The 27,734-nt window shown below is 43.5% G+C and overlaps 2 protein-coding genes across 7 annotated transcripts in view; one reads left to right on the top strand and one right to left on the bottom strand.

Moving 5' to 3' along the window:
* Window positions 1-14,014, top strand: part of CARS2 (cysteinyl-tRNA synthetase 2, mitochondrial) — a 45,029-nt gene extending 31,015 nt beyond the window's left edge. Inside the window, exons 15-16 of one of the 2 annotated variants that reach the window (XM_081908215.1) lie at window positions 1,362-1,769; window positions 13,602-14,014. In XM_081908215.1, the coding sequence (XP_081764341.1) occupies window positions 1,362-1,424 (63 nt within the window). In that variant the 3' untranslated portion in view covers window positions 1,425-1,769; window positions 13,602-14,014. Of the gene's footprint in view, window positions 1-1,361; window positions 1,770-2,761; window positions 6,351-13,601 lie in introns of those variants that run through there. The other variant, XM_081908216.1, reaches the window with a different exon arrangement.
* On the bottom strand, window positions 7,368-27,649 carry NAXD (NAD(P)HX dehydratase; the record flags this gene model as incomplete). Of its 5 annotated transcripts, XM_081908207.1 has the most annotated exons (11): window positions 7,368-8,283; window positions 8,590-8,710; window positions 10,057-10,177; window positions 11,029-11,133; window positions 11,214-11,264; window positions 13,126-13,234; window positions 14,604-14,692; window positions 15,894-15,939; window positions 18,252-18,402; window positions 22,186-22,560; window positions 24,613-25,285. In XM_081908207.1, 11 exons carry the CDS (start codon window positions 25,283-25,285, stop codon window positions 8,133-8,135), a joined length of 1,992 nt encoding a protein of 663 aa, XP_081764333.1. In that variant the 3' UTR covers window positions 7,368-8,132. The 5 variants fall into 5 exon arrangements, with proteins under 5 accessions (XP_081764333.1, XP_081764335.1, XP_081764334.1 ...); XM_081908209.1 differs by lacking the exons at window positions 22,186-22,560; window positions 24,613-25,285 and adding an exon at window positions 27,512-27,649; XM_081908208.1 differs by lacking the exons at window positions 22,186-22,560; window positions 24,613-25,285 and adding an exon at window positions 27,351-27,499.
* Between the last annotated feature and the right edge of the window lie 85 nt (window positions 27,650-27,734).

The following is a 27,734-nucleotide window of genomic DNA, read 5'->3' as shown; positions in this document are numbered from 1 at the left end:
AAAACTTTGTGTACTTGGTCCAATCTTACGTGTGGACTTGCTCATGCTGCGCTGAGGGTACAAACCAGGCGTAAAACAGGAAGAGGATTGTTGTAGCAAGGTCCTCCTGGTTTCACAACCGAGGAGGAGGACCCAAAAACTGAATGCTGGTTTATGTTTATTCTTATTAGTCGGCGCTGTGGCAGCAGGTGTCTCTTATCACCACCGCCTCAGAAAAGCTTAAGCCATTTCAGTAAAATAATCTTGGTCCTGTATAACTGAAGGAGCGTCTCCACCCCATTGTTCAGCCTGGACACTGAGATCCAGCACAAGGGCATTCTGGCAGTTCCTTCACTGTGAGAAGTGAAGCTACAAGGAATCAGGCAGAGGGCCTTCTTGGTAGTGGCACCCTCCCTGTGGAATGCCCTCCCATCAGATGGCAAGGAGATGAGTAACTATATAACCTTTAACAGACACCTGAAAACAGCCCTATATAGGGAAGCTTTTTAAGGTTTAATGTTTTGTTATGTTTTTATATAGGTTGGAAGCTGCTGAGAGTGGCTGGGGCAACCCTGTCAGATGGGCGGGGTACTACTGCTACTACTGATAACTGCTAGCAATTCAACATTCTGCTGATTTATGGCACAATTCTATATGTTATTACTCATATGTGTTCACTGGGACTTACTCCTAGGAAAGTGTACATAGGATTGCAGCCGTCATCAGGGAAACAGCTTAGAAACATGAATTGTGACTGCTATTCCATTATCGCAGATGAAGTGAGCCTGTGAAAAGATGGCGATGAGTCTAGGGCAGGTTAAGGGAACCTGTGGCTCTGCAGATGTTTGCTGGACTGCAGCTCCCATCACCCCGACCCATTTGCCATGGTGGTTGGGGTTAGAACATCTGGAAGCCCCACAGGATCTCTCCCATTGGTCTAGGGCAGAGCTTTCAAAACTTACCATGTTGGTGACACGCTTTTTAGACGTGCATCATTTCACGACACAGTAATTCAGTTTTGCATCATTTGTGACACAGTAATTCAGTTCTGCTAGCAAACCCAAGATTAAACTAACCCCTTTCCAGTCCCGGGAGGAGCATGGGGAGCATTTGTGCGACACACCTGCACACTGTAGCCAACACACTGTGTTGCAACACAGTTTTGAATGCTCTGGTCTAGGGCAAGCCAGTATGCCCACATTTGAAGCCAGAGTTACAGACCTGTGGGGCCTACTTTGGAAGTGAGGCCTATTGAACAATATAGCATTACTTCGCAGCATGAAAAGGACTGAGCTTTTCCAATTCATATTTGAGTTCTAGAAGTGGTTTGTGTTAAAGGAAATGTGAGTGTTTAACACACTCTTTTTTTTGTATTTACGCAGGATAGAAGTACTACTTCTACATGGGAACTTGGAGAGCCCAGTAAAGAACGGGAAAAGAGCTGATAAAAATAAGAAGTACAGACTGAGTGACTTAATACTGCGGCGATATAATGGATTTTAAATTACCCTGGCTGAGAGAATCCTCCTCCTTGAATTACTGGGTGGCAGAAATAATTCTTAAAACTGTCTACTTCAAATTTAAAAGCAAGAAGCTTTGCCTGTTTTCTGAAAAGATGTGTGTTTTGTGGGGAGGAACAATTGCAAATCTGTCATTTATTACAGTATTCTCACTTATGGAATCCTTTGACTCTACTTCAGCACCTCAAGAGTTTAAACACTGCTTCAGCTGCGCCATCTAGAAAATAGAATTAAGTGAAAATAGCATTGTCTGCTGTAGTGACACAAGAGGTGAGTTGGCTTAAATTCGCTTTTACCAATAAGTAGTTGGTATCCCTTGGCAAGGGGAGATAGAAGGCCTCTGCCTCAAAAACAGCACAGCCTTCGAGAATAACTTAAAGCTTAAAGATACTAAGATTTAGATCAACAACTCCAGGGTTCGGAGGGTGGGTGTTTTGTTAGCAAGATGCTGAATCGTACATAAACCCTTTTCTATTGTAAGAACTGCAGTTTGATGTTGCAGTTAAATGCTAATCCATGCTACAATTCTTCTATATATCCACTTTCTTCCACATTGGTGGACAGTGTTCCAGACTAGATTCAGTCTTGTTTCAAAGTAGCTGGCACCAAACAAGCCTGTTTATGAATTACGGATCAGGCAGAGAGCAATCTCTGCAGAATTCATATCTCCAGAAGTACCTAGAAGGTCAGAAACATGGAGAGTTAGCATGTGTCCTATTGATCTACAGCCTCCTGCTAACCAGCCTTTACTTGAAACATCTGTGGCAGATATTTTTCACTGCATCAAAGCATTGTTCAGAAGTAGAAGGCTTCTTTTTAGCAATGTTGGTTAACAAAATGCCATTTTGCTGTTTTGTTTTGTTTTTGGAGCTGGACTTTGTTCAAATGAAGATTTACAGATACAGACTCGGATCTAATTTCAGGTCAGAAACACACATCAGTCTTTGTTGGTAAATAATATATAAAATACTAATCCAGAACACCTTGCATTAAAATAACTCTTTTCTGCTGGGCTTCTCTTAAACATTCAGCATGGCCTTTTGTTTGTTGCACCAGTTGTTCAGATGAGAAGGAACTGATGAAGACCAGGGCATTTAAGGTAGCGGAGATGTGGATTCAGAAACAAGCTTTTTGCATGCCCTCTACTGAGATGAGGTGTGGCCTGCATGCATTTCAGCGAGACTGTAGGGACTATGTTGGCTGACCTGTAAATCTTTAAACAGATGGCAGGGACTGGTGCCATCTTTAGAAGGCAATTTCAGGTTTCATGCAAGAGTGTATAAAGAGTTTCTAAATATTGGTGCACAAGAGCACTTGGACATTAGAAGGGTAACAGGACCTGGGGGTTAATGCAAAGCAGCGCTGGAACATAAAAGATAAGGAACTTGCTTTTCTACTTGAAGTAACTTACAAACTATAACAAGTCTCCTACTTTTCTTCCAAATATAAACTCCAGGCATGGCCTTGGAATTTGGAAACCAGCCATTTTATACTAGCCTATTGTGAACCCCAACAATATGAAATGCATTTTCAAAACTGATACCTGTATGTAAATAATGTATTAATAACTACTGGGATCTGGTTTATTTCATGCCTTGATTGTCCCCTCTATTATAATCTAAGGCAATTCTCTCTGTCCCTCACCCCACAAGCATTATTCAAACCTTGGCTATTAAATATTTTTATTTTATTATATAAGATGTATTGATTTTAGCTACTAATGCAAAAATGTTAATAAAAAGTGGAGAAAAAGACATAACACCCCCCCCAAGAAGAAAGCATCCTGTAGAGTCTACTAGTTAAAATGTAAATGAAATCACTGAAACTGTGTCCAGAGAGTTTGGAAGAACTGCAGTATGATAGTAATGTTTCTTCAGTGTCACCATATTATTTAAGATTGCAGTCCTGGGCACACAGACCTGGGAGTAGACTCCATTGAACTCTGCTGGACTTAAGCGAACTGCAGCTGAAATGCAGTTTGCATTTCAAAATGCACTATTAGCAAAGGCTCTTGTGCCAGCTGAAATGCAACCTTTGCTTTTTTGATACCAATGCCATTTCAAAACACTTGATCTAAGATTTAGGCTGCCAGTTTAGAGCTGGGAGTGGAAGGCAGCCCTGTGCTGCTTTGTTCTTTACCTGCAAGCCAGCCAGTCTGTTGTGGCTGATCAAACACACTCACTTTGCAGCTTAGGAACCTGAACTTGTGACTAGAAAAATGAAACCTCCTCGGCTTTAGCTTGGAATGTGTTGGTTCTGTCTAACAAAGATAAGCTCCCCTTCCCAAACATTCCTTGAGAGTGACTTGCTCAGGGTCCTGCACCTGCACAATTTTGTGCTAATTTTGTGCTAATGATCTAAGCTACCCTTTCAACAATGGTGCCCCTCTAGATGTTTTGTCCTCCCCAACCTTTGGCTGTGGCCAGTGAAAATAACTGAAGTCCAAAACATCAGGAGGACATCAGGTTAGAGAAGACCCTGGTAAACAATACAGTGGTACCTCGGGTTAAGAACTTAATTTGTTCTGGAGGTCCATTCTTAACCTGAAACTGTTCTTAACCTGAAGCACCACTTTAGGTAATGGGGCTTCCCGCTGTGCCGCCGGAGCACAATTTCTGTTCTCATCCTGAAGCAAAGTTCTTAACCCAAGGTACTATTTCTGGGGTAGCGGAGTCTGTAGCCCTGAAGCATATATAACCCGAGGTACCACTGTAGTTGCAGGTTTGCCTTATGTTCATCTGTGGAGGGAAGGGATCATTATCAGAGCTGGGAGGTTATAACATTCACGATGTGTGCATTAGCGGATTCCTGCCACAAAAAAAATGTTAGGTGTGCAAGCTACTGGTATTCATATTTCATTTCAACAGCATCAGAGAGAAAAAACCTTGGAACTGAAAATAGGACCTGCAGCTAAGAATGTGTAATACAGTAAGGGAGACAGGGACTTGCCCTTATCACCCCTACCTTTCATGAACGCTTAAGGCATTGACTGGAGAAATGTCCTCTTACAACTTAGAAGGATCTGCAGCTGGTTGCCTTCATTTTTGTCCTCCTGGAGTGATGGAAATAAATCTACATCCTTCAACCTGACAGTGCTAATAAGCTGTTCAACAAAATATTATTCCAGATTACTGAACCAGAACCCTCACATGTCCCCTTTGTCAGTGGAAAGATTGGCACTCGTTGCTTTAAATCTGCCAGGTTAGGAATACAAATTGAACAAAATCGACAAGCCACAGTTTGTCGGCACATTGCAGCTCCGTTCTAAAAAGCCGCTGAATAAATACACGTAGCAGTTGTTTAAGCTGTCGTTTTTATTTCATCAAGAAATCAACTGCTACATCTTCAGATTGCTTCAATTGTAAAATCTTTATACACTAGTGGACAACATTATTTGCAACTTCTGTAATACAATTTAAAAAAGCAACAAGCAATTCAACTCGATAGTGACTGTTCCGATCAGTTTGAAAATCCTAGGTCCTATTTAGCTTCCCTGCAAATAATAGCTTTGAAAATTCTGCTGCCTATTTTGTTCAGCATTTGTATCTCAGTTCTAAATGATGGTAGCTATTTGATAGTGTGTTCTGGAAAAAATGGATATAGGTTAGTTCAGTTGACAACACCAATGGTTAACGTCTCACTGCACCAAGACAACGCTGTGATTTAAACTATTGGGCATATGAGTCACTTGCCCCATGAGTGCTGGGTGCACGTGTGGAAGATCCCAAAAGGGTTCAGAGCTTTGGTCATGCTGACTCCTACCCACTACCTATAGCAGAGGTGTGAAACCTGTGGCCCACTGTGGCTGACCTACAGCTTCCAGCAAGCATGGCCATGGATGATGGGAATTGCAGTTCAGCAACATCAAGAGCACCACAGGTTCCCCACACCTGCCCTGTAGGACAGGCACATTTGCAAGTAGTATAGTAGCACAGTCTAGTTTCACCTCTCCTGTCCCCATCTTGCAAGCACAAGAAAATCAGGATGGATAATTTAACACAAACGAGCCTATTTGAATTAATGTATTTAATTTGGAAATTTTACTGTTCCCCAAGACTCAGGGTAAGATTAAGTCCGAATAAAAGCAGGTTTGCCTTGCAGATGCATGAAGCCAAATGAGGCTTTTCTAGGTAACTCCAGTGAAGAAGCAATTCATTATTTGCATTCTCAAGCACAGGCATTTTGCCTTCACCCAATGAAAGCAAACTACTCTGGGTCTGCCAGTTACTATCGGACCAAGTTTTTAATTAATCATTCATTGACCCTTGTTTGCTACTTTGCTTTTGAGAGGGTGGGGGATGAGCCAAGGCACAGTGAAGCGGAAATGACTAATGCCAGAAAGTCCAGGAGTGGTGACCTTAGGGCTGAGCAAACAAGGCAACCACCCAGGGCCCCAAAATCTTGGAACAAAATGCTGCCTGCCTCCTTGATAGTCTGTCTCAGTCTGCCTTGTCTTTAACCCAGCAGCATTGCAAACAGGCATTGTGAAACCTGCATCCTTGCATTGCAAGGCAAGGAGAACAGGGTGCTAGAGCCATATTGGGATCTTCCAAGTGCTAGGTTATATAGTGTAGGATTCAGCCCAGTACAAGTGAATCATGCCTTGATAATACATTTTGCTTAAACCTTTTCTTAGAGCCGATTTCAATAGAAAGAAAAGGTACATCATACTAGCCACAGTCTACATAATCGGAAGCAAAGGGAAAGCATACACACTTTTCCTGGTTTTGAAAATGTGAGAAGCTATCCCCAACTTGTGTTCTGAAGCGGTAGGGACCAAACAAAGTCTTTAAAAAGTTTGAATTGGTGCTCTGAACTTTGCTAGATCTAAATAATGGAAGATATACATATATATATATTTAAAAAAACCAAAAAAGGAAACAAATGTATTTTTCTGAGGTAGTAGTCACAGTGCATCCAAATGTTAGTTATAAGCACGTTGCATTTACACAGAGCAATATCCTGGTTGCAGGTAGACAGTGTATGCTAAGCAACAACTGACTACTATATAATGTAGCAAACCCTAACAGCAGTCTGTCCCTACACAAATGGGAATGCTAGTTAAACAGCTAGATAAACTCTGGCTGCAGATTTCCATATACTTACTTTGGAGTAAGTCCCAATGAATTTGATGGGGTGTACTTCCGAGTAAATATGCAACGCCATCAGGCGGCAAGCGATTCAAGTAAAAACAAAGGGTTTTCTGCCATAATCTTTCCTTCTTAAAACCATTATGGGGTGGGATTTCTAGAGTGGAAATGCTCCGTGCATAGATCCTACCAAAACGTGAGTTTGCATCTAGTAAACCAGCATAACTAAGCAGGATACACATAGAGCAGCTGACACACATCCTCTGGAATACTTGTGCCCCCTTCCCTATTACAAAGAAGCTCAGCATTTTGGTAGGGATAACTCGCTACTGTGAACAACCTAGTCTCTACCCTGTAGTCTGCTGGGCACTGCCAGTTCATTAATGCTGTGCAGTTTTAAAAGGGCAGCCCTTCCCCTTTCATTCTTCAATTACTACATGCTGGTGATTCTTCTAAGTGTGTCCACACATTAAGTGTTCCACTGCAGCTTTTAAAAGTTAAAACAAAAGCACAAAGGGCGCTTTCTACTGAAAACCATTCCCGTGCAGGTCTTATGGCAGGAGCTGCTCCTTGATGAGTAGTTTCCCTAAAGCCTTCCCCTTTTTGACCCCCACCCCAAAATGTTCCATCACAGGTTTAATCTGGTTTCTCTGCAAATATTTTATGATCTAAACTAGCCCAGCTCAGTAGATGAAACTTCAATACATTCAACTAAATAAATTCTATTTTTCACATGCCATGTTCTACAGCTTCTTTGTGCTGGTTTTTTTTTAAAAAATAAAAAAAGACTAGTGATACCCACCCCTCCCTCCTCATCAAAAAAGCAAGGAACGAAAAACAGTGCCTCTGTACCTAGGACTCGAGGCAAATTTCATGCAGTCCCTCCTTGAAGATGGCATGTCTCAAAAGCAGCACAGACTTGTGCAGAATTGAAACCCTGCAGTAGTTCTCAGGCCAAAACAGTGATGAGGTTGGTGCAAACCAAGGAAGTAAGTTAAGCTGGTGGAAGAATATTATGACACAATCCAGCCAAAGTTAAGTGTTTTCAAATCCTATTGATTTCAGTGGGAGACTGAAATGTCTACTTCCACTGAAACGAAGGAGGCTTGAGCTGCAATCTCAAATGCACTTAGTAGGGAGGAAGTCCCACTGAATTCATTAGGACTAAACAGGCCTTAGAACTGCACAGCTTAACTTTGGCTGGACCATGCCCTTATTTTTATTTGTCTCTTAAGTGCATCTTTTGCTACTAGCACACTCTTAGTTATTGCTCAATAACTGTGAGATAGAACAGAGGAAATACTTTCAGTTTAGTTTTATTATATTATAACATCTGCAACTACAGCTTATTCAGCCCAAAAAAATGTATTCCAAACTCTTTAAAAAATATCTACATTTTTCTTCTATTTTAAAAAATAAAAGCTACCTAGTATACCAAGACCGCTAACAGCACTTGAAAAAGGGTGCATTACGCATGGATATCCTACTGTAATTTCCGTTGCTGTCCGTGTTGTGTATTTCTCCTTCCTCTGCTGCTTTGGTCTTAGGTTTCAAAGAGTTTATTAAAGGCTGCTCCGATTTCTAAAACCATGTCAGAGGCTGTCATAGACCGTCCGCACTTCTGAAAGGCTTGGTTGTTGCACTGCCTCGTAAGTGAACATGCTCCAAATGCAGCCACTAGGAAGGGGTTCTGACTAAAAAGGAAACAATAATCTTCATTAAAACTGGAATGGGACTGGATTTTTCAAGGAGCTTCAGAAATCTTAACTCACTCTAGGTATTCGGCGTGGAAAGATATTTCAATTTCTTGGGAGAGATTTGCATTTATGTATACTGCCTTGCCTAACAGACAAGAATCTCCCATTCATTTTTCTGCTGCCCAAATGCATGATTTATTGTTTATCTACCCCTTCCTCCCCAGTAGTTTCCCTCCCGCCCCCAGTGTAATTCCAGTGAAGAACTAGGCTGCTGAAAATGCTCAGGTATTACCAGCACCTTACCCGTTTGTTTTTTCTGGTCCAGCGAGAAAGGCCCAGTGTGCTAGGACTCCAAGAGAACCTGAGAGGAGATCGCCTTGTCCACCACACCTTCTGCTGCTTCCTTCATGACTGCATACAAGCACTACAAAAGGGGAGGGGGAAATACCAGGCTTAGGCTGGCTCAGCCAGTGGCAGCCCCGCTCCTGAACAGGGTTTGGATCTGGCGTAAATTTTAACACCAGCTTGCTTTACGCCAGCTTCTTCTGTATAGGATTGCTCGCTAATTCACCAAAGTTTTCCAACTGTATTTTAAAGGAGAGAGGCGGGAGATGTAATGAGCAGTACCAAGTGGGCAGGGTTCCTAGGGCTCACCCCAGATTTAAGAAGTGACAAGGTTTATCCGTTACATGATTGCAGTGCCATCTATTAGCTGCAAGGGCTAGAAAATAATTTCTGCCATATCCCTGAAGGGCCCATTATTTGTGCACACATATGAAGATTCTAGATTATTATTATTTGCATTTATTAGTCACCTATGGAAATGACTCAAAGCAACTTACAGGCACAATGCACAGTGTATACAGCCGTACCTTGGATCTCAAACACCTTGGCTGCCAAATGATCGAAACCCAGAAGTGAGTGTTGTGGTTTTCAAATGATTTCCAGAAGCTGAACATCTGGCATGGCTTCCGATTGGCTGCGGGAGCTTCCTGCAGCCAATCGGAAGCCACACTTTGGTTTCCGAAGATTTTGGAAGTCAAACGGATTTCCGGAACAGATTTTGTTTGACTTCCAAGGTACGACTGTATTTAGTTGTCAAAGCCCAACTCCTGAATTTTGCCAGTTCTTGGCCTCTTTTTCGCCATTGGCTATGAGGAACTTTGTGCAGAGGGGCTAGCCTCATGCTTTGTTAGCTTAAGTGAGGAACAACACCATCTCTCTTTTTAAAAGGACATGCAGAGGGAACCACTGATTTGTTCTGCCATAAGGATTTGTAGGCAACAGCTTACATCAGCTGCATATGAAAGCACCCTGTGTGTTTGCTGCTGCATGTTATGTAATTATCTTCTGTAATTACTCACTAATTTCTGTATAATTCTGCAGGACTAATTGCTTAGGAAAAATAAATAAATACACAAAAGAATCTCCTTTGTGGTTAGATGAACATTCTTATTAGCATGTAATTTTATCACACATTTGATGTGCCCCACAGCCCCAGTAGCTAACATTTTCTGTGTACATCTTAAATCACAATGTTTGCTGCCATTATTTGAGTATAATATTCATATTTAATACTGACACTTTCACTATAAATTCATTAATCAACAATTTTTATCCATCTAATCAAACATTATCCTCCTGCTTATAATGTTCAATATTGAATATATGCTTGTCAGCATTAGTTTTTGTTTTTCAGGATTAACTATCTATAATAGGACCAAGCAACTCTATTTATCATTCTGTTTGCTGTGTTTATCCTTCACTTACCTTTTTCTCCATCCGAAATAAGATCACGTTCCCCTTTCTGAACAATTGTCAAATTCCCCAAGGCTTGGCTGAGCCTTAGCAGACATCCATGATGATCATTGCTATCAACAGGGTCCCTAAGCTAAGACAGAGGGGGGTGGGGAATCATACAGAATCAAAATACGTCTTCCAGTGATGTAAAATAATGTACGTTACCATCATTTTATGCACACATTTTATCAGAAAAACTACCCATCCATCAATTCAGGAATGGGCAACCTGTGGTCTCATTTCCAATCATCTGGTGGCTCCCTGATTGTGGAATGCTCCTTTCAGAAAGGCACCATCATTACATGTCTTTAGACGCCAGGCAAAAACATTCCATTTTACACAGGCCTTTGGCTATTAAATAATCCATGGCCTGTGAAAGTGTGTGAGAGAGGATTGTCATTTATTATGATTATTTTACTACTATAGGCTGTGTCTGTCAGTATGCTTTTTCACTATGTTTTTATCATTGGTGTTTTGCAATGTGTTTCTAATGCTGTACACCGCCTTGAGATCTTTTAATAAAGGGCGGTTATAAACTGAATTAGCAGCAGCATATGCAGGGGTGGGGGGGGGGAGAAAGGGAATGGAAAAGAGGTAATAGAAGGAGTCTACTTTTGGTCAGTACCTGTCCAACATTATCAAGCAGCCCCAGAGACCCCCAGCAAGTGACCTCGCACAGATTACCCCCAAAGGAATAAGTCCCTTGCCAGAAAAAGGGTTCCCCACCTCTGCACTAATCAGTTATTACAGGCGGGTGCTGTCTCATGCAGGCTTTACGTAAACATAGATATTAATTGTTAAGGCTGCAACCCTGAACATCATAATTAGGGAGCAGGCCCCACTGAACCTAGTGCTGTTCATAGGATTGAGCTATAAATGTAATTTGGTCTTGGATTTAATTTGCTTTCCCTAAGTATCACTGAAAACATAGTATGAACTCACCATAGCTTCATACAGTCTGCTGAACTCCATGGCATTCGGAGTAAGAATCGCTCTAGGGTAACCCTGAATGAGAGATGGCTGCTGGGCAATTAGCCATAAACCATCCTGCGTCGGGCAGCAAGAGAGAAACATTTACTGGCAAGAACAACATCATGCAAATAAGCTAATGAAAACATAATACTTACAGCATCAATTACGATAGGAATTCCTTTGACCTTCGATTTTTCTATGATACCCTGCGTTTTTTTTAAAAAAAGAGCAGACTTTTAAGAACTGAAAATGAAACCTCTTCCCGTTGTTCAATTAACTCTTACAGTTTCATAGAAAAACTCAAAAAACACCTGTCTACTCCAAATAGGACTTAGTTGAATACAACCCCATGCTTACAAAATTGTTTCTCTTCTGGGTTACTCTAATTGTGGCTGAAACACAAAACGCATACTCCTGGATCTTTAAAACCACCAATGCAGGGATGGATGATCAACCTTTTCCAACCTATAGGCCACGTTTGCTGTTGGCCAGACCTCAGAGGGCTGCAGGCCAGCAGAGGATGCGGCCAAAGCTCGCACATGCAAAGACATGTTTGCACATGCATAAGCGTTCAGGCAGCAGGGAGGGCTTTTCTCTTTATCATAGTGCTGAGCTGGGAGGAAAGGAACCTCTCCTCTGAGAAATGGAATGCTGGGGAGATCTCTCTCTGTTTTTCAGAGATCATTCCGAAGAACAAATAAGAGTAGGAGGAATAGCATTCCCTCTGTTCTTCAGAGATCACATTCTTATTAGCATGTAATTTTATCACACATTTGATGTGCCCCACAGCCCCAGTAGCATTGCTGGGCTGATGGAATGAACCTCTCCTCATCGTACAACAATGGGAAGAACAGCACTTATCTGGGAAAGGTGCCTCTCATTCTGGTGCACCACTACTGTTAAGAGGCACGGGAAGGAGCACCCCTTCCTGTTTCCTGAGTGCTAATACCTCTTAGCAATGGTGGTGTACTAGAGAAGTGACTCTGCAAAAGGAAAAGGCACCACCCAGTATGCCAGCTGCTGGCAGCACATGCTAAGTGGCTTGGTGGGCCTGACTGGACCCCTGCATTAATGAAACACTGCCTTTATAAAATATTTGTTTTCTGGCCACTGACCTGAGAGGTCAGTCTCTCGTGCTACACAGCACCTCCAGCCTTAACCTCCCACAACCATACTTTCCTACCTGGCACAATAACTAAGGCACAATCTGTTATGTCATGATTTATGTTGTGCACCCTAATCTGGAAACAGATTTCACAGAAACCGCAGTTTGGGATCAGGGCATCAGAAGAACAACAGAAGTCATCACTGGGCCATGTGGTTCATCTGTGTATGGTATATACATTAAGGGATTTGGGGAGGTTTACAAACATGTAATGGTTCCTTTTTTAAAAGTGAGATGACCAGAAGATATTGATAGTTTACCCAGAAGAAGGCGGCTATAAAGTGGTGCTAATCATATGATGTCATTATTATGGGACTTCTGCATTTTCATTTCCATTTCTCAATTTTTTATAAGGCAGACTGGTCCTACTCAAAAGTACAAGCAAGACAGTTCTCTAGATAAATGCTTCTTCATTTGCTCACCTTTTAGTGCAAGGGGGGGAGAGAGAAATACTGTGAACTATTTCCGTTGGTCATTTTTATCACTGCCAGGACTAGGTAAGCAATAAAACCGATGCCCTTGTTGCTGAGCTCTTATCAAACACCAGCAAGCAAAGGATGGCTTGGATATTATGATCCATCTTGAAACCACATTTACTGATATTTTGTTTTGTTACAATGGCTCAACTGTGCCTCTATGTCTATTCCAAAGGGAGGTGGAGCTCTCCCACATAAAGAAACACAGGAACATTGCGAATCTTGGGGATCATTAAGTTATCTGTAAGAGTTTCACATAAAGGCAACTTTCATCAACTTTAGCTGCTAATCCTGCCATTTTATAATTACCCTCAATTTCCAATATCAAGAATTTCACCAACAGCAATGAATTCAAAACAGAAATTTAGTTTCATGAAAATGGGTACATTAAAGCATCATTACTATGCAAGGTATTGTGCAATTTACCTTGGCATTCTCAAGCAGTACATCATCTCTACCCAATCCAGGTCCGATAACAACTGAGTGCAGACGTGGCAGCCACTTTTCCACTTCATGAACAGCATCAGGGCTGTCACTAGACAGAGTAGAGCACAGATTGGCATGTTTCCAAAAAAATCTGATTTCTTGCATTTGCAAGGAAGTGCAATTTTCAGCTTAAGTGTACTGGGTGCCAGCTCCCCAAGCTGCCTTCTGTAAACAACCACAACCAATTTCTCAAAGTATTTGGTTGGAAGCTGCCCAGAGTGCCCAGATGGGCGGGGTATAAATAATATATTATATTATTATTATTATTATTATTATTATTATTATTATTATTATTTGCTAAACCATTTTTCTCCTGAATAAAAGCATGCCACATCCATACATTTATATAGATAATGTATCGTTTTGGCAAAAACCCTCAGCGGTTCACAAAAATTATCATTTTTCCTTTTCTGCAGGAGATGGCATTATGTGAATGTATGTGGGGAAACCGAGGAACTTCCATCTGCCTGGAAAGCTGACAAACGAAAGCAGGAAAGGGAGATGAAATTCCCACATGGCTGGCTGCCATGGTTCCTTTTTGGTTTTGGAAGGAGGAGGAATTCCCATGGGCAGCATACACTTCCTGTCCCCTCAAGTTCCAATCCCTGTATGCCATGTGACTTGTTTCATATTTTATTTTCTGGCAATGTCTTGATTTTATTCCCCCGCCCCATCTCAAATTCCTGACTGTATCTTTCAAGCAGCAGCTGTAGCAACCAAACTTTTAAGATTTACAGTTGGGTGTAATACCTATTTATGCACATAGGCTTGTTTTAGCACAAGGCATCATTCAACTGGCTGCTGTGGAAGAGTCCCTTCTGTGTCTCTACTGGTGCTTTCTTGAGGCTTTACTGTGTCACTTTAAAAACAACAACACTGTAGTAAGAGACTAAACTAATGGTTTGGACACAGCTTGGGTAGATAGAAAGGTTAATGCTGCAGTTGGGACTTTCAGCACCACCACTTTTGGAAGGCAGAAGGTGGCACTATTTGCAAGTTATGTGAATACAATTAAAACGTCATTAAAATGTTGTCTCAAAGTTTAGAGAAGGATTGGTTTTAGTTACAGCAGAGCAGAAGCTGGCTACTGTGAGTCAAAGCATGGCAAGTGTGGCAGACATGCGGGATTGCCCCATATACCATTTTTTTTTTTTAAAAAAACCACATTTGAAATTCCAGCCATTAAGACAGATCCAGAGACAGCGTCCTCTGGACAGGATGCGAGCATCACAGCATGAAATGCTTGAGTATAGGATACAAAGACCCAGGTAGGGTCACAAAAGGATTGGCGCCCTTCACCTGATCCTGGGAACCTAGCTCTGAGCTGCTACCCTAATACAACTAATACATGATCCATTAAGTCAAGTGAGAAGAATATAGGAGGAAAGCAAAAGACAAAAAACAGAAAGGATACTTACAGAACAGGATGAACTATCAGCTCTGGGCTATAAGACTTTATTACAGTTGCTGCGTCTTTGGTACAAAATACATGGGATATGTCTGCACCCTATGAAAGTTAACATATAGTTATCCATTGATACTAAAAGGCTAGCCATTAAAACCCAAACAAGTCAGTTCCATGCTTTCTAGCTTGAGTCTGCCCCGTGACCTCCTTACTTAGTGACTTACAGAACAAAGCGATTTTTAGGTCCATTTCTCATACTAGTTACCCCAGTCCTAAATACATATACTTGAGCATGTCTCATGGACATTAATGGAACAAATTTGTTTAGGATCCAATATAAATACTCTCTCTACATATCAAAGCCCGTTTCCAATATTCCTTAACAATCTAGATGAAAAGCGCATTCATATCTCTTTTCTCAAACATTGATAGCTTGGCTTTAGCAAAATCTTGAAGAGTAAAACATTTTGTTGATATGTGCATGGGTAGCTTCCTCCCCACTGGAATTCCGTTGTTGAGATCACAGTAGCAAAATACATTACAGACGGAATTCTACGCTGTGTATGATGGCTTTCTACACTTTATTATTAAGATGGCAATTAATATTTATTAAAGCAGCCTTCTAAGGGCACAATCAGTTACTATCCACATACTCAAGCCAGTCTGATTCCAAAGCATTTTAAGTACACTTGAAGTTCAGAGATACAACCCTCAGAAAGCTATGATTCAACAACACACCTAAGAGGCTGTTTTCACTGGATTTAAGTACCCTTAACTATTGGATAATGGGATACGGGTGGCACTGTGGTCTAAACCAATGAGCCTCTTGGGCTTGCCGATCAGAAGGTCAGTGGTTCAAATCCCCGTGATGGGGTGAGCTCCCGTTGCTCGATCCCAGCTCCTGCCAACCTAGCAGTTTGAAAGTATGCCAAAAAGTGTACCGCTCTGGCTGGAAGGTAAACACTGTTTCTGTGTGCTGCTCTGGTTTCAGTGTTCCATTGCGCCAGAAGCGTGTTAGTTATGCTGGCCACATGACCCGGAGAAACTGTCTGCGGACAAACGCCGGCTCCCTCAGCCTGTAAAGCGAGATGAGCGCTGCAACCCCAGAGTTGCCTGCGACTGGACTTAACTGTCAGGGGTCCTTTACCTTTTTTTTAACTGTTGGATAATTACCAGTGCCTTTGAAATAGGGGTGAGGAACATGTGGACCTCCAGGTGTTGCTGGACTACAACTCCAATCAACCCTGAACTAGCCATGCAATGTTCCTTACCCATTTTAACGAAAAGTTAAGAGAGCACATACCACTTTGAGAGCTGAAATTGCAGCAAAATATGGTGCCCCTGTATACCTGACAAAAAAGAAAGAAAAAGAAAAGGATATTTATTAGGAGGTGTCTTTACTTTGCTAACAAGTTTGGTTGGTCGCTGAATTGGGATAAAGACAACTAACTAAAAATTATCATATCCCCTCCCACCTGCTAATTATGCATATATTTTGAAGTCTTAAATATGAGTTATGACACTATCACAACCGAGCGCCAGCAGAGAAGACTCTTGCCTACTAACAGCTAAGGGCATTTATGTTCAGTTAATGTGGTAGCTGCAAAGTAACAGATCTTGTCTCTTCATTGGCTTGCTTCCAAGGCTCATACTTCATAGCTGTGATGAGCAGATTCTATGATAACAACTCTTAAGTCAGCCTTTTCACAAATAACCAGACTCTCATTGCAGTTGAGACAAACGTGATTGTACAACTGCTTCTGTGGAACCTGAGCGTAACCACGAGGAAACCACTCTGGGCATCTGATTGGATTTTATTCTGATCCTGATCTGATTTGAGGATGTATTTTAATTGATTGTCTGATTTTATGTTAATGTGTTATACATTTGATGTTAGCCGCTCTGAGCCCAGCTTCGGCTGGGGAGGGCGGGATATAAATAAAATTTATTATTATTATATCAGATGCTCAAATTAAGACAGATGTGTATTTATTTATTTATTTATTTATTTATTGGTTAGGCCAAGCAGAAGCTCTTTTTGATTAGGCATTATTAAATATAAAATCTAATGTTAAAGTAATGGTTTCTTCTTAGCATTATGAAATATTTGTCATCTTCATGCTGGGTCCTGCACTGCAGGGGGTTGGACTAGATGGCTATTGGGGTTCCTTCAAACTCTACAATTCTCTGATTCTATGAAAGTACACAAACAGGTGTCCAGATTTCAAATCCTTGTGCTATGCTGGGCTGGATTAGGACTGGGAAGCATCTTTGGCACTGACCATATGGGAAAATACTACCACCATACATTCTAGTGCATTACACTGTAGCAGAATATTAGGAATTTATTTTTCGAGGGGGAATGAAGACCCAGAGGCCGTGATGAAGAGCCTGAGGTTACAGCTTCCCTACCCTTAAATCAAGGCGATGCAGGGTTTTGTTTATTTTGCATCCAAATTCAGTATTGAAAAATGTTAGTTTTTTTACTTCTATAAATCCTGAAAATTGAATCACAGTCTCTTAAAATCTACTCTCTGTTTTCCTATTTCCCCTATTTTATTCTGATTAGACTAATGGGAAGCAGCTAGGTTAGCACTGGGAATGTCATCTGGTTATTCTTTCTGGCTTCTGGGCTTTTCATTCTGCTCACACACGTCAAGTGTGTATTTGCAAGCCTAAGGGAAAGCAACTTAACTCTCTTTAGTGGAAGCTGAGATTCCTGGAAAGTTGAATTCTATACCTAACTGCACATTCTGCCCTTTTTCTGTGCTCGCGGAATTGTACCACACATGCGCACACACACAAACGAATTCATTTCCTTAACAGTCAGCACAAATAACACTTCTCATGAAAGCCAAACAATTGCACAATGATGGGATCTCAAAAGGAATGTGAATTATGGCTGAAGATGCAGTTAAGAGCTAAGCTCTCAAGGTCAAATGGTACACCTTCCTTATTTCCCTAAGAGCTATGGTCACATGACATATGCACACATTTGGCCTCAGAGAAAAAAAAAGGATTAAAATGACTATTAAGACATCTTCAGGCATTTGATTTAAATGTGCAAGTAAGAATGTGGGAATGTGAGAAATGCCTCTAGACAACCAGGCAGGAAACCATGCCTAATAAAAGTAAGAAAATGATTAAAATATATTTTTTGCAAGTTGGTAAGGTGCCAAATAAGGGACGCGGGTGGAGCTGTTGGTTAAACACAGAGCCTAGGGCTTGGTGATCAGAAGGTTGGCGGTTTGAATCCCCGCAACGGGGTGAGCTCCCGTTGCTCAGTCCCTGCTCCTGCCAACCTAGCAGTTCAAAAGCACGTCAAAGTGCAAGTAGATAAATAGGTACCGCTCTGGCAGGAAGGTAAACGGCATTTCCGCGCGCTGCTCTGGTTCACCAGAAGCGGCTTAGTCATGCTGGCCACATGACCTGGAAGCCTTACGCCGGCTCCCTAGGCCAGTAAAGTGAAATGAGCGCCACAACCCCAGAGTCGTCTGTGACTAGACCTAATGGTCAGGGGTCCCTTTACCTTTACTTTTTAAGGTGCCAAATGGAACTTTTTTAAAAAGGCATGCTCAAGGAGGGCTAGTAAAATGTGTTGCAACCTAGTAATACTTGAAAACTTGCTTGCAAGGATGTTATGCATTTTCTTTTAACTTACTCTTGGCATCCTCCAATAATTCCTATTCGTCCATCTTGGCCTTTATGCTTTTTGGCAGTTAGAGGAGGAATAACATTCCGCACCAGTTGAAATATATTCTCCATTTCCTTTACAGAATGTGTTTTGTGCACTGAGAATGATCTTTCTATAACTGAAAGAGAAATAAAGACATTTAAATAATTACTTTAAATTCAAGCTTTTCATAGCATTCACTGATAACACGAATATTTCCAAGAAATTAGAGTATTAAATATTCTTGCTTGCATCTTCAATTCACCAGCCCTATTCAAATAATAATAACACTTCCATGTTCCCCAACAAGGGAGCAGGAACGCACCGAAGAGCCCTCCCCGCTAGCCTTCACACAATGAACAAAACCACAATCTACACCTCTGTGAAATCTGGGTTCCAGGTCCAGTGCCAGGTCAAAGGCTCAATTGATACAACTGGCTACATTGTTTGTGTAATGTCGCATGGCAGGAGTAAACCAGCATGCCTGGTGCAGCTATCTGATCAGAAAACTGTAAGAACAGTATTAGCACCAACTTGGTTGCACTGCACACTCAAAGTAACCATGGTATCAAACCATCATAGAGATGCTTATTTCTCTTGTATGGCCAACTGGCAATGTCCAAGGGACAATGTGTGTGTGTGTGCATGAGGGGTGGGAATACAAGCAAGAGGAAGGTGGTGGTGCCTGAGCTCCAACCCTAATAACTTTCATGCAATGATCTCCAAGATTTCCCAGTCATCCAGTTTTATTAGTTGCAGGCCAACTTTCATACAAGGATGTAATTAACTCCTACACCTGGAAGAACAGCACTGAGCAAGAAGAACTTGTGCTGACAAGAATTATGAACTCGGGCCTAAGCCACTTATATCTCAAACTGCAAATTAGAAAAAGATTTAAATGGTCTTTTTTTGGAATAAAAAGCACGTAGTTAATAGATACCGAGTCAATGGTTAGGAGTTAAATAAAATGCTGGTTTTCTAGACGTGAATGGGTGTTAAAAGACCCAAAATTTGTTCAAAATAAGCAACAAAATATCCTTCCATGTTTCTGCAGCTTAAAAAAAACCCCTACTTTGACAATTATGCTTCCAATTGACAATTGTATCACATAATTAGTAACTACCAATCATACTGCTGCTCTTCATTAGTGTTTCTGCTGAAGCGATGTCTACTTTTTAAACTGCCCATTCAAATTGTGCTTAGTTATCACAGTCAGAGGAATCTAACAAAGAGCTCAAAGTATCCACAGGGCGAAAAACATATCTGAAAAAGTCAGCATCAAACAAGAAAACTCCCAGTGGGTGCAAAATCAGCGAAAACTCTTAATTCTCAATACAACCCCTTCCACAATCAAACTTACTTTTTCCCAGTAAACATTAAGTCCTTTCAGGTCAATATTCTGATCTCATCCTTTACAATGGAAACAATTCTTTAATTAATGCACTCCGCTTCCGCTGATGTTATTTACACAACATGTTGACACATCTGTAACATATCTCCAACTGCATTAGAGACCCCAGCATGGATCACTCTAGGTGTAACTGTTTTATTTTGCTCGTAAATCCAAACAAGGAAGTCTGCAGTCACGGTAAACAGTTGCAGTGAATAGAGAACCATGCTGAATGCTAAAACCCCTCCTCCTTTCCTTTGGGGCTTCTATCAATGGCAGAAACTCCCCACATATATTTATACATTTCTGCACTATCCCAAGAATGAAAAGCTTGCTCACTTAAAAAAACAATAGTGTATCCTACGCTATTCAGACCAAAGTACAAATCATGGCGAAATTTTAAAAAATCCATACTTGTAAACAGAAGGGTGAGAGCCATTGAAAGATTATGAGCACAGAGAAAGAAATGGAAACAGCTGCATTGCTGCTACTGCCTTCACAGTACAACTTATGTACTGTGTCCTCCCCTCCTTCTCTCTCTCTACACACACACACACACACAATTTTCTAAAGATTTGTAACTTTTCTTGCCATTTTCCTTGTGTTTTTTTAAATGGCATATTCTTGGACAATTGGATAAAACGTCCAAAAGTCACAAAATAGATTATGTAAGGTGATAGTGAAAGCAGATTAATGTCAAGTATTGAACGCCTGAAAGGAAACTCCAGTTTACCCAGAATATGATTAAGGGTGAGCAACACTATCACTTAAAATAGATCAGTTACCTATTAACACCCTGTTATGCTCATAAAAGGTAAAAAGGTAAAGGTACCCCTGCCCGTACGGGCCAGTCTTGCCAGACTCTAGGGTTGTGCGCTCATCTCACTCTATAGGCCGGGAGCCAGCGCTGTCCGCAGACACTTCCGGGTCACATGGCCAGCGTGACAAGCTGCATCTGGCGAGCCAGCGCAGCACACGGAACGCCGTTTACCTTCCCGCTGGTAAGCGGTCCCTATTTATCTACTTGCACCCATAGGTGCTTTCGAACTGCTAGGTTGGCAGGCGCTGGGACTGAACGACGGGAGCGCACCCCACCGCAGGGATTCGAACCGCCGACCATGCGATCGGCAAGTCCTAGGCGCTGAGGTTTTACCCACAGCGCCACCCGCGTCCCTTTTATGCTCATAAAAGGGGTTAAACGTTGGAGTATAATTTTATTTAGTAGTAGTATTGTAGAGGCAAAGATCTCCTCCAAATTATCTACTTAGAACACAATGCTATGTATGCCTACTTGGAAGTAAGTCTCCATGCATCAAAAGGGTCTTAAGCCACTAGCAATTGAGGTCCCAGAATACAACAGCGTGATTTTGTGAATAGAACCTACATTTAAACACAAGTTGGTACCTAACAAATACACAGTTCTCCTGCATCTTTGTTACCTCTAGTCCTGAAGAACACCAAAACAGTCTGCAAGTAGGTAGCATTAGAAGACTCCTTGCAGCCAGTTTTCAAACTGTGTTCCTTGTGAATACCAAGATGACAAGAAAAGATAAAAGGCACTTTTACTCAGTTTTCAATGAGAATTTGGATGGGAGTATTAAACATATTTAGACCAAAGGTCTATCTAGTTCCTGATCTGTGGTATGCACTCCAGTTGAGCTTCTGATAATGTGCTTGCAAAGCATTTTGGAGTGACCCTTCTGATTTGGGTAAAAGAAGTTGAAAGGCAATCTCATTTTGGGAAGTTTCCTCTTTCAAAGTCAAACATGCCCATGCTGCATTTTTAAGGCAACAGCTATATTGACATTTGAACTCACTTGCCTTGCGAATTAAAACTAAGGCTACCCTAATACTATTCAAGTGTGGTAGGAAAATCTACTGCAGAAGACAGCCTCAGGACCATGAAGTGCAAGTACTAATGAAAATATTTTGCTGACCAGGATGTGATTTCACGCTGATTGCCAGCCCAGAAGTAGAATATCCAAGACTAATTCTATTCCCTGGTAAGATGGAAGTAGACTTGGATACGAAAAATATAAAAACTGCTCTAAAACCAGCCATCTTCTAAAAGTATCTACTATAGGTACTTATATATTATGCTTTTAAACCATCCCTGGCAACTACCGACGTTGTTTCAAGTGCAAAAACTATTAATTCCAGAATTTCTATGAAACACTAAAGATCAAGCAATAAGAATTTTATTTCAAAGATGAACAAAATTCCCTTTTTAATCCACTAAATTCACAACTGATTGCTCTACATTTTTAAAAAAAGAGCTATGTAAACTACATCAGTGATCATGATCTGTTCCATGATAACTCTGCAAAAGAGCATAACATTAAATAAACACCATTATCTATGTAGACTTATCAACGAAGCCCAGTGTTTTGATTCATTTTTCACATATACCCATGAACCGCCACCCCAACCCCTCGGGGACCATTTCACTGACTTTAGAAAATTTCACCACAAATGTGCACAAAAATCTTAGCTACCGGGTCCCAACATCATTTATACAATAGAATGTAGTACCTATGGGTGGTGAAAGTGATGTTGACATAGAATTAAAGTTAAAATTATCTCCGTATGATCGGTGATTTGATCTCTGTGAAGGATTGCTAGGTATATACTGGGACCTTTGTGATACTGTGGAAGAAATCCCTGCTAACATCTGTCCCAACATCTGCAACATCTGGAGCTCTCTGGCGTGCTCAGCTTCACGCCGTTTGTCTTCGATTTTAAGCCTCTGCTCTTCATATTTGTAAAATTTCTCTTCGGTATCCATGCTTTGTTGCAGAAACTTCTCCATCATTTTGTCCAGTGTTAAGTTTGCATGGCGTTTTTTTGATCTTTTAGCCTGAGATAATAAGGGTGGTGCATTGGTGTGAGCATTAATTTGTTTAAAACCTAAAACAAAAGTAGATAAGTTAGTTTTTCATGTTTTGACCAAACTTAAGAGAAAATTAAATAGTGAAGAGCGTCACTTTAGTTACATAAATATTTCCAGTAATCAGGTAGAGTTTTCATATTGACATAATTTATATGTTTCTATAACATTTATGTTTGTACATATGGAACTTGAACAACCAAATTTTTAAAACAAGTATTTGTGTATTGCAGATAATTGCTCAATTCAACTTTTTGCAGTAGAAGCCTATGCATGTTTACTTGGAAGTAAGACCCATTATATTCTTTGGAATTTACTTCCAGATTAAGTGTGCACAGGACTGCAGCCTTAATGCCCTGCTTTCAGATCTGCATTGCAAAAGGTCACAACTGTAAACCTCTCCCCTTTGATGTTATTTATGTGTAAAAAGCTTGTTTCAAGTGTGACTCTATTAGCCTAAGGACACCAACTTGAAGCCAGTTTTGTGTGGAATATATGCAGATTTATGCATGTGTATTAGCCCTGCCCAATTCACATAAAACTCAACATTGAAAAAAGACAAAGGCAGATTCCAGTTTTTCTGTGTTAGAATTGTTTTCTAAAAATAACACACACACCTACAAGTGAAGGATGTACATAGTATCGCTTCAATTTGTTTGTGGAAATTTAAATTTAGTCTGAGTTGTGTATGTGAACAATAAATATGAGGCTGGAGGGCTTTTGTTTTTAACCCAGATGAAAAGTTGTGTATTTACAAAAGAAATACTATAGAATATATTGTCAAATAAAGATGCATGGTGGCCTTCAGGCCCGCCAGCCTAACAATCCTCCTGCTTTAAAATCATCATCACCCTGCAAAAGAATTTCAAATTTGGGGCACTGTATACCTGATGTACACTGCATGCAGTATTCTTGCCTTAGGTGTATGAGCTGGTCATTTGTGTTTAAATACAGAAGTGACCGTATGTAAATGACCATAGATTTTCTCCCCAATCACAGAAGGGAAGAGGGGATGGACAATGCCAGCTAAGGACTGCTGTGCTTGGCCCAAGTTGGTGCTTTTAAACTAAAAAAAGAGGATGCAAAAGTGATAATTACAGTGCTGTTGAGATGGCAGACCCTTTACTGGGTTTTGGGCCCCAGCAGGTGCCCACCCTCAGAACAGTGGAATGTGGCGTGGTGTAGTGTCTTCAGAACTTTGGGCTGTCGCCATACACAAAAAACGAAGTCTTGATCTGGCACTGTATTTTTGTCGCTATTGGATATGCCTTTTATGTAGGTGGTATATCCAGGACAAAGAAGCTCCCTGGCTATATTTTATGGCACACTCCTAATACAGAGCAACAGGGATTCATTTTAAAACAAAAGCCACTTGCCAATAACCAAAGGAAGGACCATTTGACAACGTTAACAGGCCACAGCAGTGCCACAGCAATGGGGATGGAGTTAGGGACTAGCCAGGGGTTTTTCTTTTTGCCCTGGGTTAAGCCTGTCTCTCTCTCTCTCTCTCTCTCTCCTCTCTCTCTCTCTCTCTCTCTCTCTCTCTCTCTCTCTCTCTCTCTCTCTCTGCTGTGTGTGTGTGTTTGTGTACACAAACGCCTGGGCTCTTTTCTTTTTTTGCCAAACTGGGTCTTTGACCTGGGTGAAACAAAGCCTACTTTCACCCAAGGTTAGGCGGAGAAATCTCCAGAGTTGTTTGGGTGTGTGATTGAAAGTGGGGAGTGGGGCATCGCCTTTCCTTTTAGACAAGAGAAGGGCAAAGGAAATGCACAGCGCTGCTGCTCTCCGGGTGAAGTCATCATGAGAACACCAGCTTTCCCCCAACACTTCGTATTTTGGAGAGAGACATCGGCACAGACTGGGGAGGAGCAGGGCAATAAAAACAGGGCGTGTGTGTTGTGCGCCTGTGAGGGGGGTGCGATTGTTCGATGGATGCCCCCCGCCCCCCACGCGCAACATGGTTCGGAATAACGGGGCTGTTTCTTTGTGGCAGGTGCCATAAGGGGAACAGAGAGAGAGAGAGAGGCTTCTGCTGTGCCGCCTTCCACTTTCTTTCCTTTCTCTCCACTCACCTTCTGCCGGCGGCAGCGGGATGGCGAAGGGCGGGCACTCCACTTTGATGGCGTGCTCGGCGTAGGAGGAGCACTCCCCGGACTCCTCGTGGAAGTTGTCCCTCGGGGGGGACTCCAGCAGCTCGCCGCCTTCCTCGTCCAGCTCGTCCTCGTCTTCCTCCTCCGCGTCCACCTCGCGAAGCAAAGCCCCGCCGCCGGGCCTGGCGGAAGGGGGCGCGGCGGAGGAGGCGGCGGCGGCGGCCAGGATGGCGGAGGCGGCCAGGGCGCCGGGGTGCTGCAGATGCTGCTGCTGCTGCCTCCGCCGGCACCCGGGCTCCCCGCCGGGCGCGGGGCTCAGAGGCCTGTCGTCGAGGCCCATTGCCGCGCCGGCCCTGCCGCTGAGGATGCGGTCCATCTCGTCGTAGTACTTGCAGATCTTCCTGGCGTGCCCGTTCTTCTTGAGCCCCTCCCGGGCCTGGTAGTACTGGCGCTTGAGGCCCTTGATGCGGATGCGGCACTGCTCCGGGGTGCGCTCGAAGCCCAGCTCGGCCAGGCGGCAAGCCACGTCCCGGTACACATGGCTGTTGCGAAAGTTGCCGTCCAGGGCGCTCTGCACGTCCGCCTCCCCCCAGATCTCCAGCAGAGCCCGAGTCTCCAGGTCCGACCACAGGAAGCCGCGCGTGTTGGTGATCATCCTGGCGGAGGCGGCCCGCCCACCCGGGCGGCCGCGCTCGGACGGGAAGGGGCGATCAATGGCAGGCAGGCCGGCCGGCGGGGGTCAGCCGCCCGCCCGCCTCGCCGCAGCCCCTCCTCCCGCAGCTCCCCCTCTCAGCGGCCCCGGCGAGGCGGCGGTTGCGGCGGCCGAGATCCCATCCCTTCCCTCGCCGGCGGCGCCTCACGCGCCCCGCTCTCGCCCCGCTCTCTCCGTAGAGTCCGCCAACCGAAACTTTCCACACGCAGCGAACGGGGCCTCCGCCGCCGGCCTGACGGGCCTGGCCTTCCTCAGCCTCGTCTGCGGCTGTCGCTCCCTCGCCTCAGGCGGCGGGAGCTCGGTGGTGGTGGCGGCGGTGGCGGCAGAGGAGGGGGCTGCGCTTGGAGGCCCATCGCCTCGCGGAGGCCTGAGGCCACGGGGCTCGGAGAAGGAGCGGCGGCGGCGGCGGCGGCTGGCGAGAAGCACCGGCGCGGCCTCTTTCCCCCCTCCGCTCGCTCCCCGGCGGGCCCAAGCCGGCCCGGCGTCAGCAGCGCGCATTGCGCTCCAGCTGCCCCCTCCCCTTCGTGTGCGCGCACACTCGCATCCACACGCACGCGCGCCAGCCGCCCAGGTTCACACACAAAGCAGCGAGGGGGTTTGTCGCACAACTTCAGTGGTGGTGGGGCAGGAAGGGGAGAACAATAGGCAACGGTCTCCTCCCGAGGAAAAGGCGTCGCGTACCTTGCGCCCCTCTCTCCTCCCCCCAAAAAACAATGAGGAATGCTGCATTCAGACAAAAACGCATGGTGGAGACGAAGGGGTTTCAGGCAGGAATGCGCCAGGAAGACCACGGAGAGAGACGGGGAAACGGGTTGGAAGGAGCGCGCACACGCCAGCACCAACATTGCTAGACGGCCTCCCCCCCCCCGCTCCTCTCCTCCTTCCCCCAAAGCGCAGACAGGGATAGACTCCAATCCAAGCAGTGGAAAAGAGAAGAAAGCGCCTTCCGTTTGCTTTGCTTGACAGCTCGCTGTCGTTTTCGACGAACACTACCACGAATCCGAAGCGACGGGCCGTTTTATCCGGCCGTGCTCCCCACCAGCACCTTTCCTAAAGCGAACGTGAGAATCAGCTGGCACAAGAGGTGCTACTCGTACTTTTCCCCTCCCCACGGCGAAACCACAACAAAGACACGCATGTATTTTTTGTTACGGGCGTTTTCGTTGGATGTTACGTAGCAAGAAATGCTGCTTTTGCTATCTAACCTTTTAAACACTGGGTTAGCGCCAAGAATGTACGACGAGAATACTGAAATTATGGCCCTCTTTATTATGTTGAAAAGGATAAAACGCCATATTTCAAAAAAGCAAGAAAGATAAGCAATTCTAGCCGTCGCCTGGAGGATTTTTTCGCCATACAAACTACTATGAACTACTTCGAAATTTGTGATGACTTGCACCAGTGAAATGGGTCACCACAGGTGTAACCGGAATGATTGCTTTCACATCACCTCCTGATGGATTAAGCTACCTACCAATAAATCGTGTAGAAGTGTCAAGAGATGTCAACACCTCGTATAATCAGCCCTTTCTGTCAACTGTTCGGTGGCGAGTCACCCTTCACAAAATCTAAACTGGTCGATTTTTTATTCTGTGGTCCAGGGCTTCAGTCTGCGGGCATGAGCATTACATTCTGACCTGATGGGTTTCTTTAAATTCTCGGTGACTATAGAGAGATGACTGCAATAGGTTTTAAAAATATGCACACCCATACGTTTAATCTCAAGCCCTAAACCATATCTTGCTTATATATTCCAGTAGGTCATGCATCCAAACTCATCTGTTTATCTTCAAATCTGCTTGCGCTACCTTCAGCTGTGGCAATTACCGTATTTTTAAGCAGGCGAGGCGAGCTACAAGCAGACAATAACTTAACAGATTCCATTTAAAAACGCTTTTAACCCGCCCCGCAAAAAAGGCCCCTCTCCATATCTGGCCTGTGGCTAACTGCAAAGAAGCACATCTGGCGCGGTGAGCCACGCAACCCACGAAAGGCGATTTTTTGGTACCTTTTCCATACTGCAGCCAGAGCACCGCTGCTGCTGAGATCAGTACTGCGATCACACAGGTGTCCCTTCCCCAAACCATCCCTGAGAAAAGGATTTGCACGAGCTCACCGCGGGGCCCGGCCTCGCCCGAGCGGCTTGGACTCTGCTCTCCCGCCTCTTACCTAGCCGCCAAGCGGGGCTCGAACCAGCTGCTGCCAAGCACGCGCGCAAGCGGCACACAAGATGCATCCGAGCTGCTTCCGGGTCCGACCCGCAGCGAGCGGGACGCTTAGGCCACTTTCGCCCCGCCTCCTAAACCCTCGGGAACGCCCCCTCGTGGGAAGCCAATCTGAGCGGGCTGAGCCCGCTGATTGACAGTAGACACGCAAACGCGCAAAAGGTTGG

This window comes from Podarcis melisellensis, assembly GCF_964234715.1.
Source record: "Podarcis melisellensis genome assembly, chromosome: 4".
NCBI classification, from domain to species: Eukaryota; Metazoa; Chordata; class Lepidosauria; order Squamata; family Lacertidae; genus Podarcis; species Podarcis melisellensis.
The sequence above is the reverse complement of the archived record's forward strand: the minus strand, read 5'-3'. Positions and strand labels throughout refer to the sequence as shown.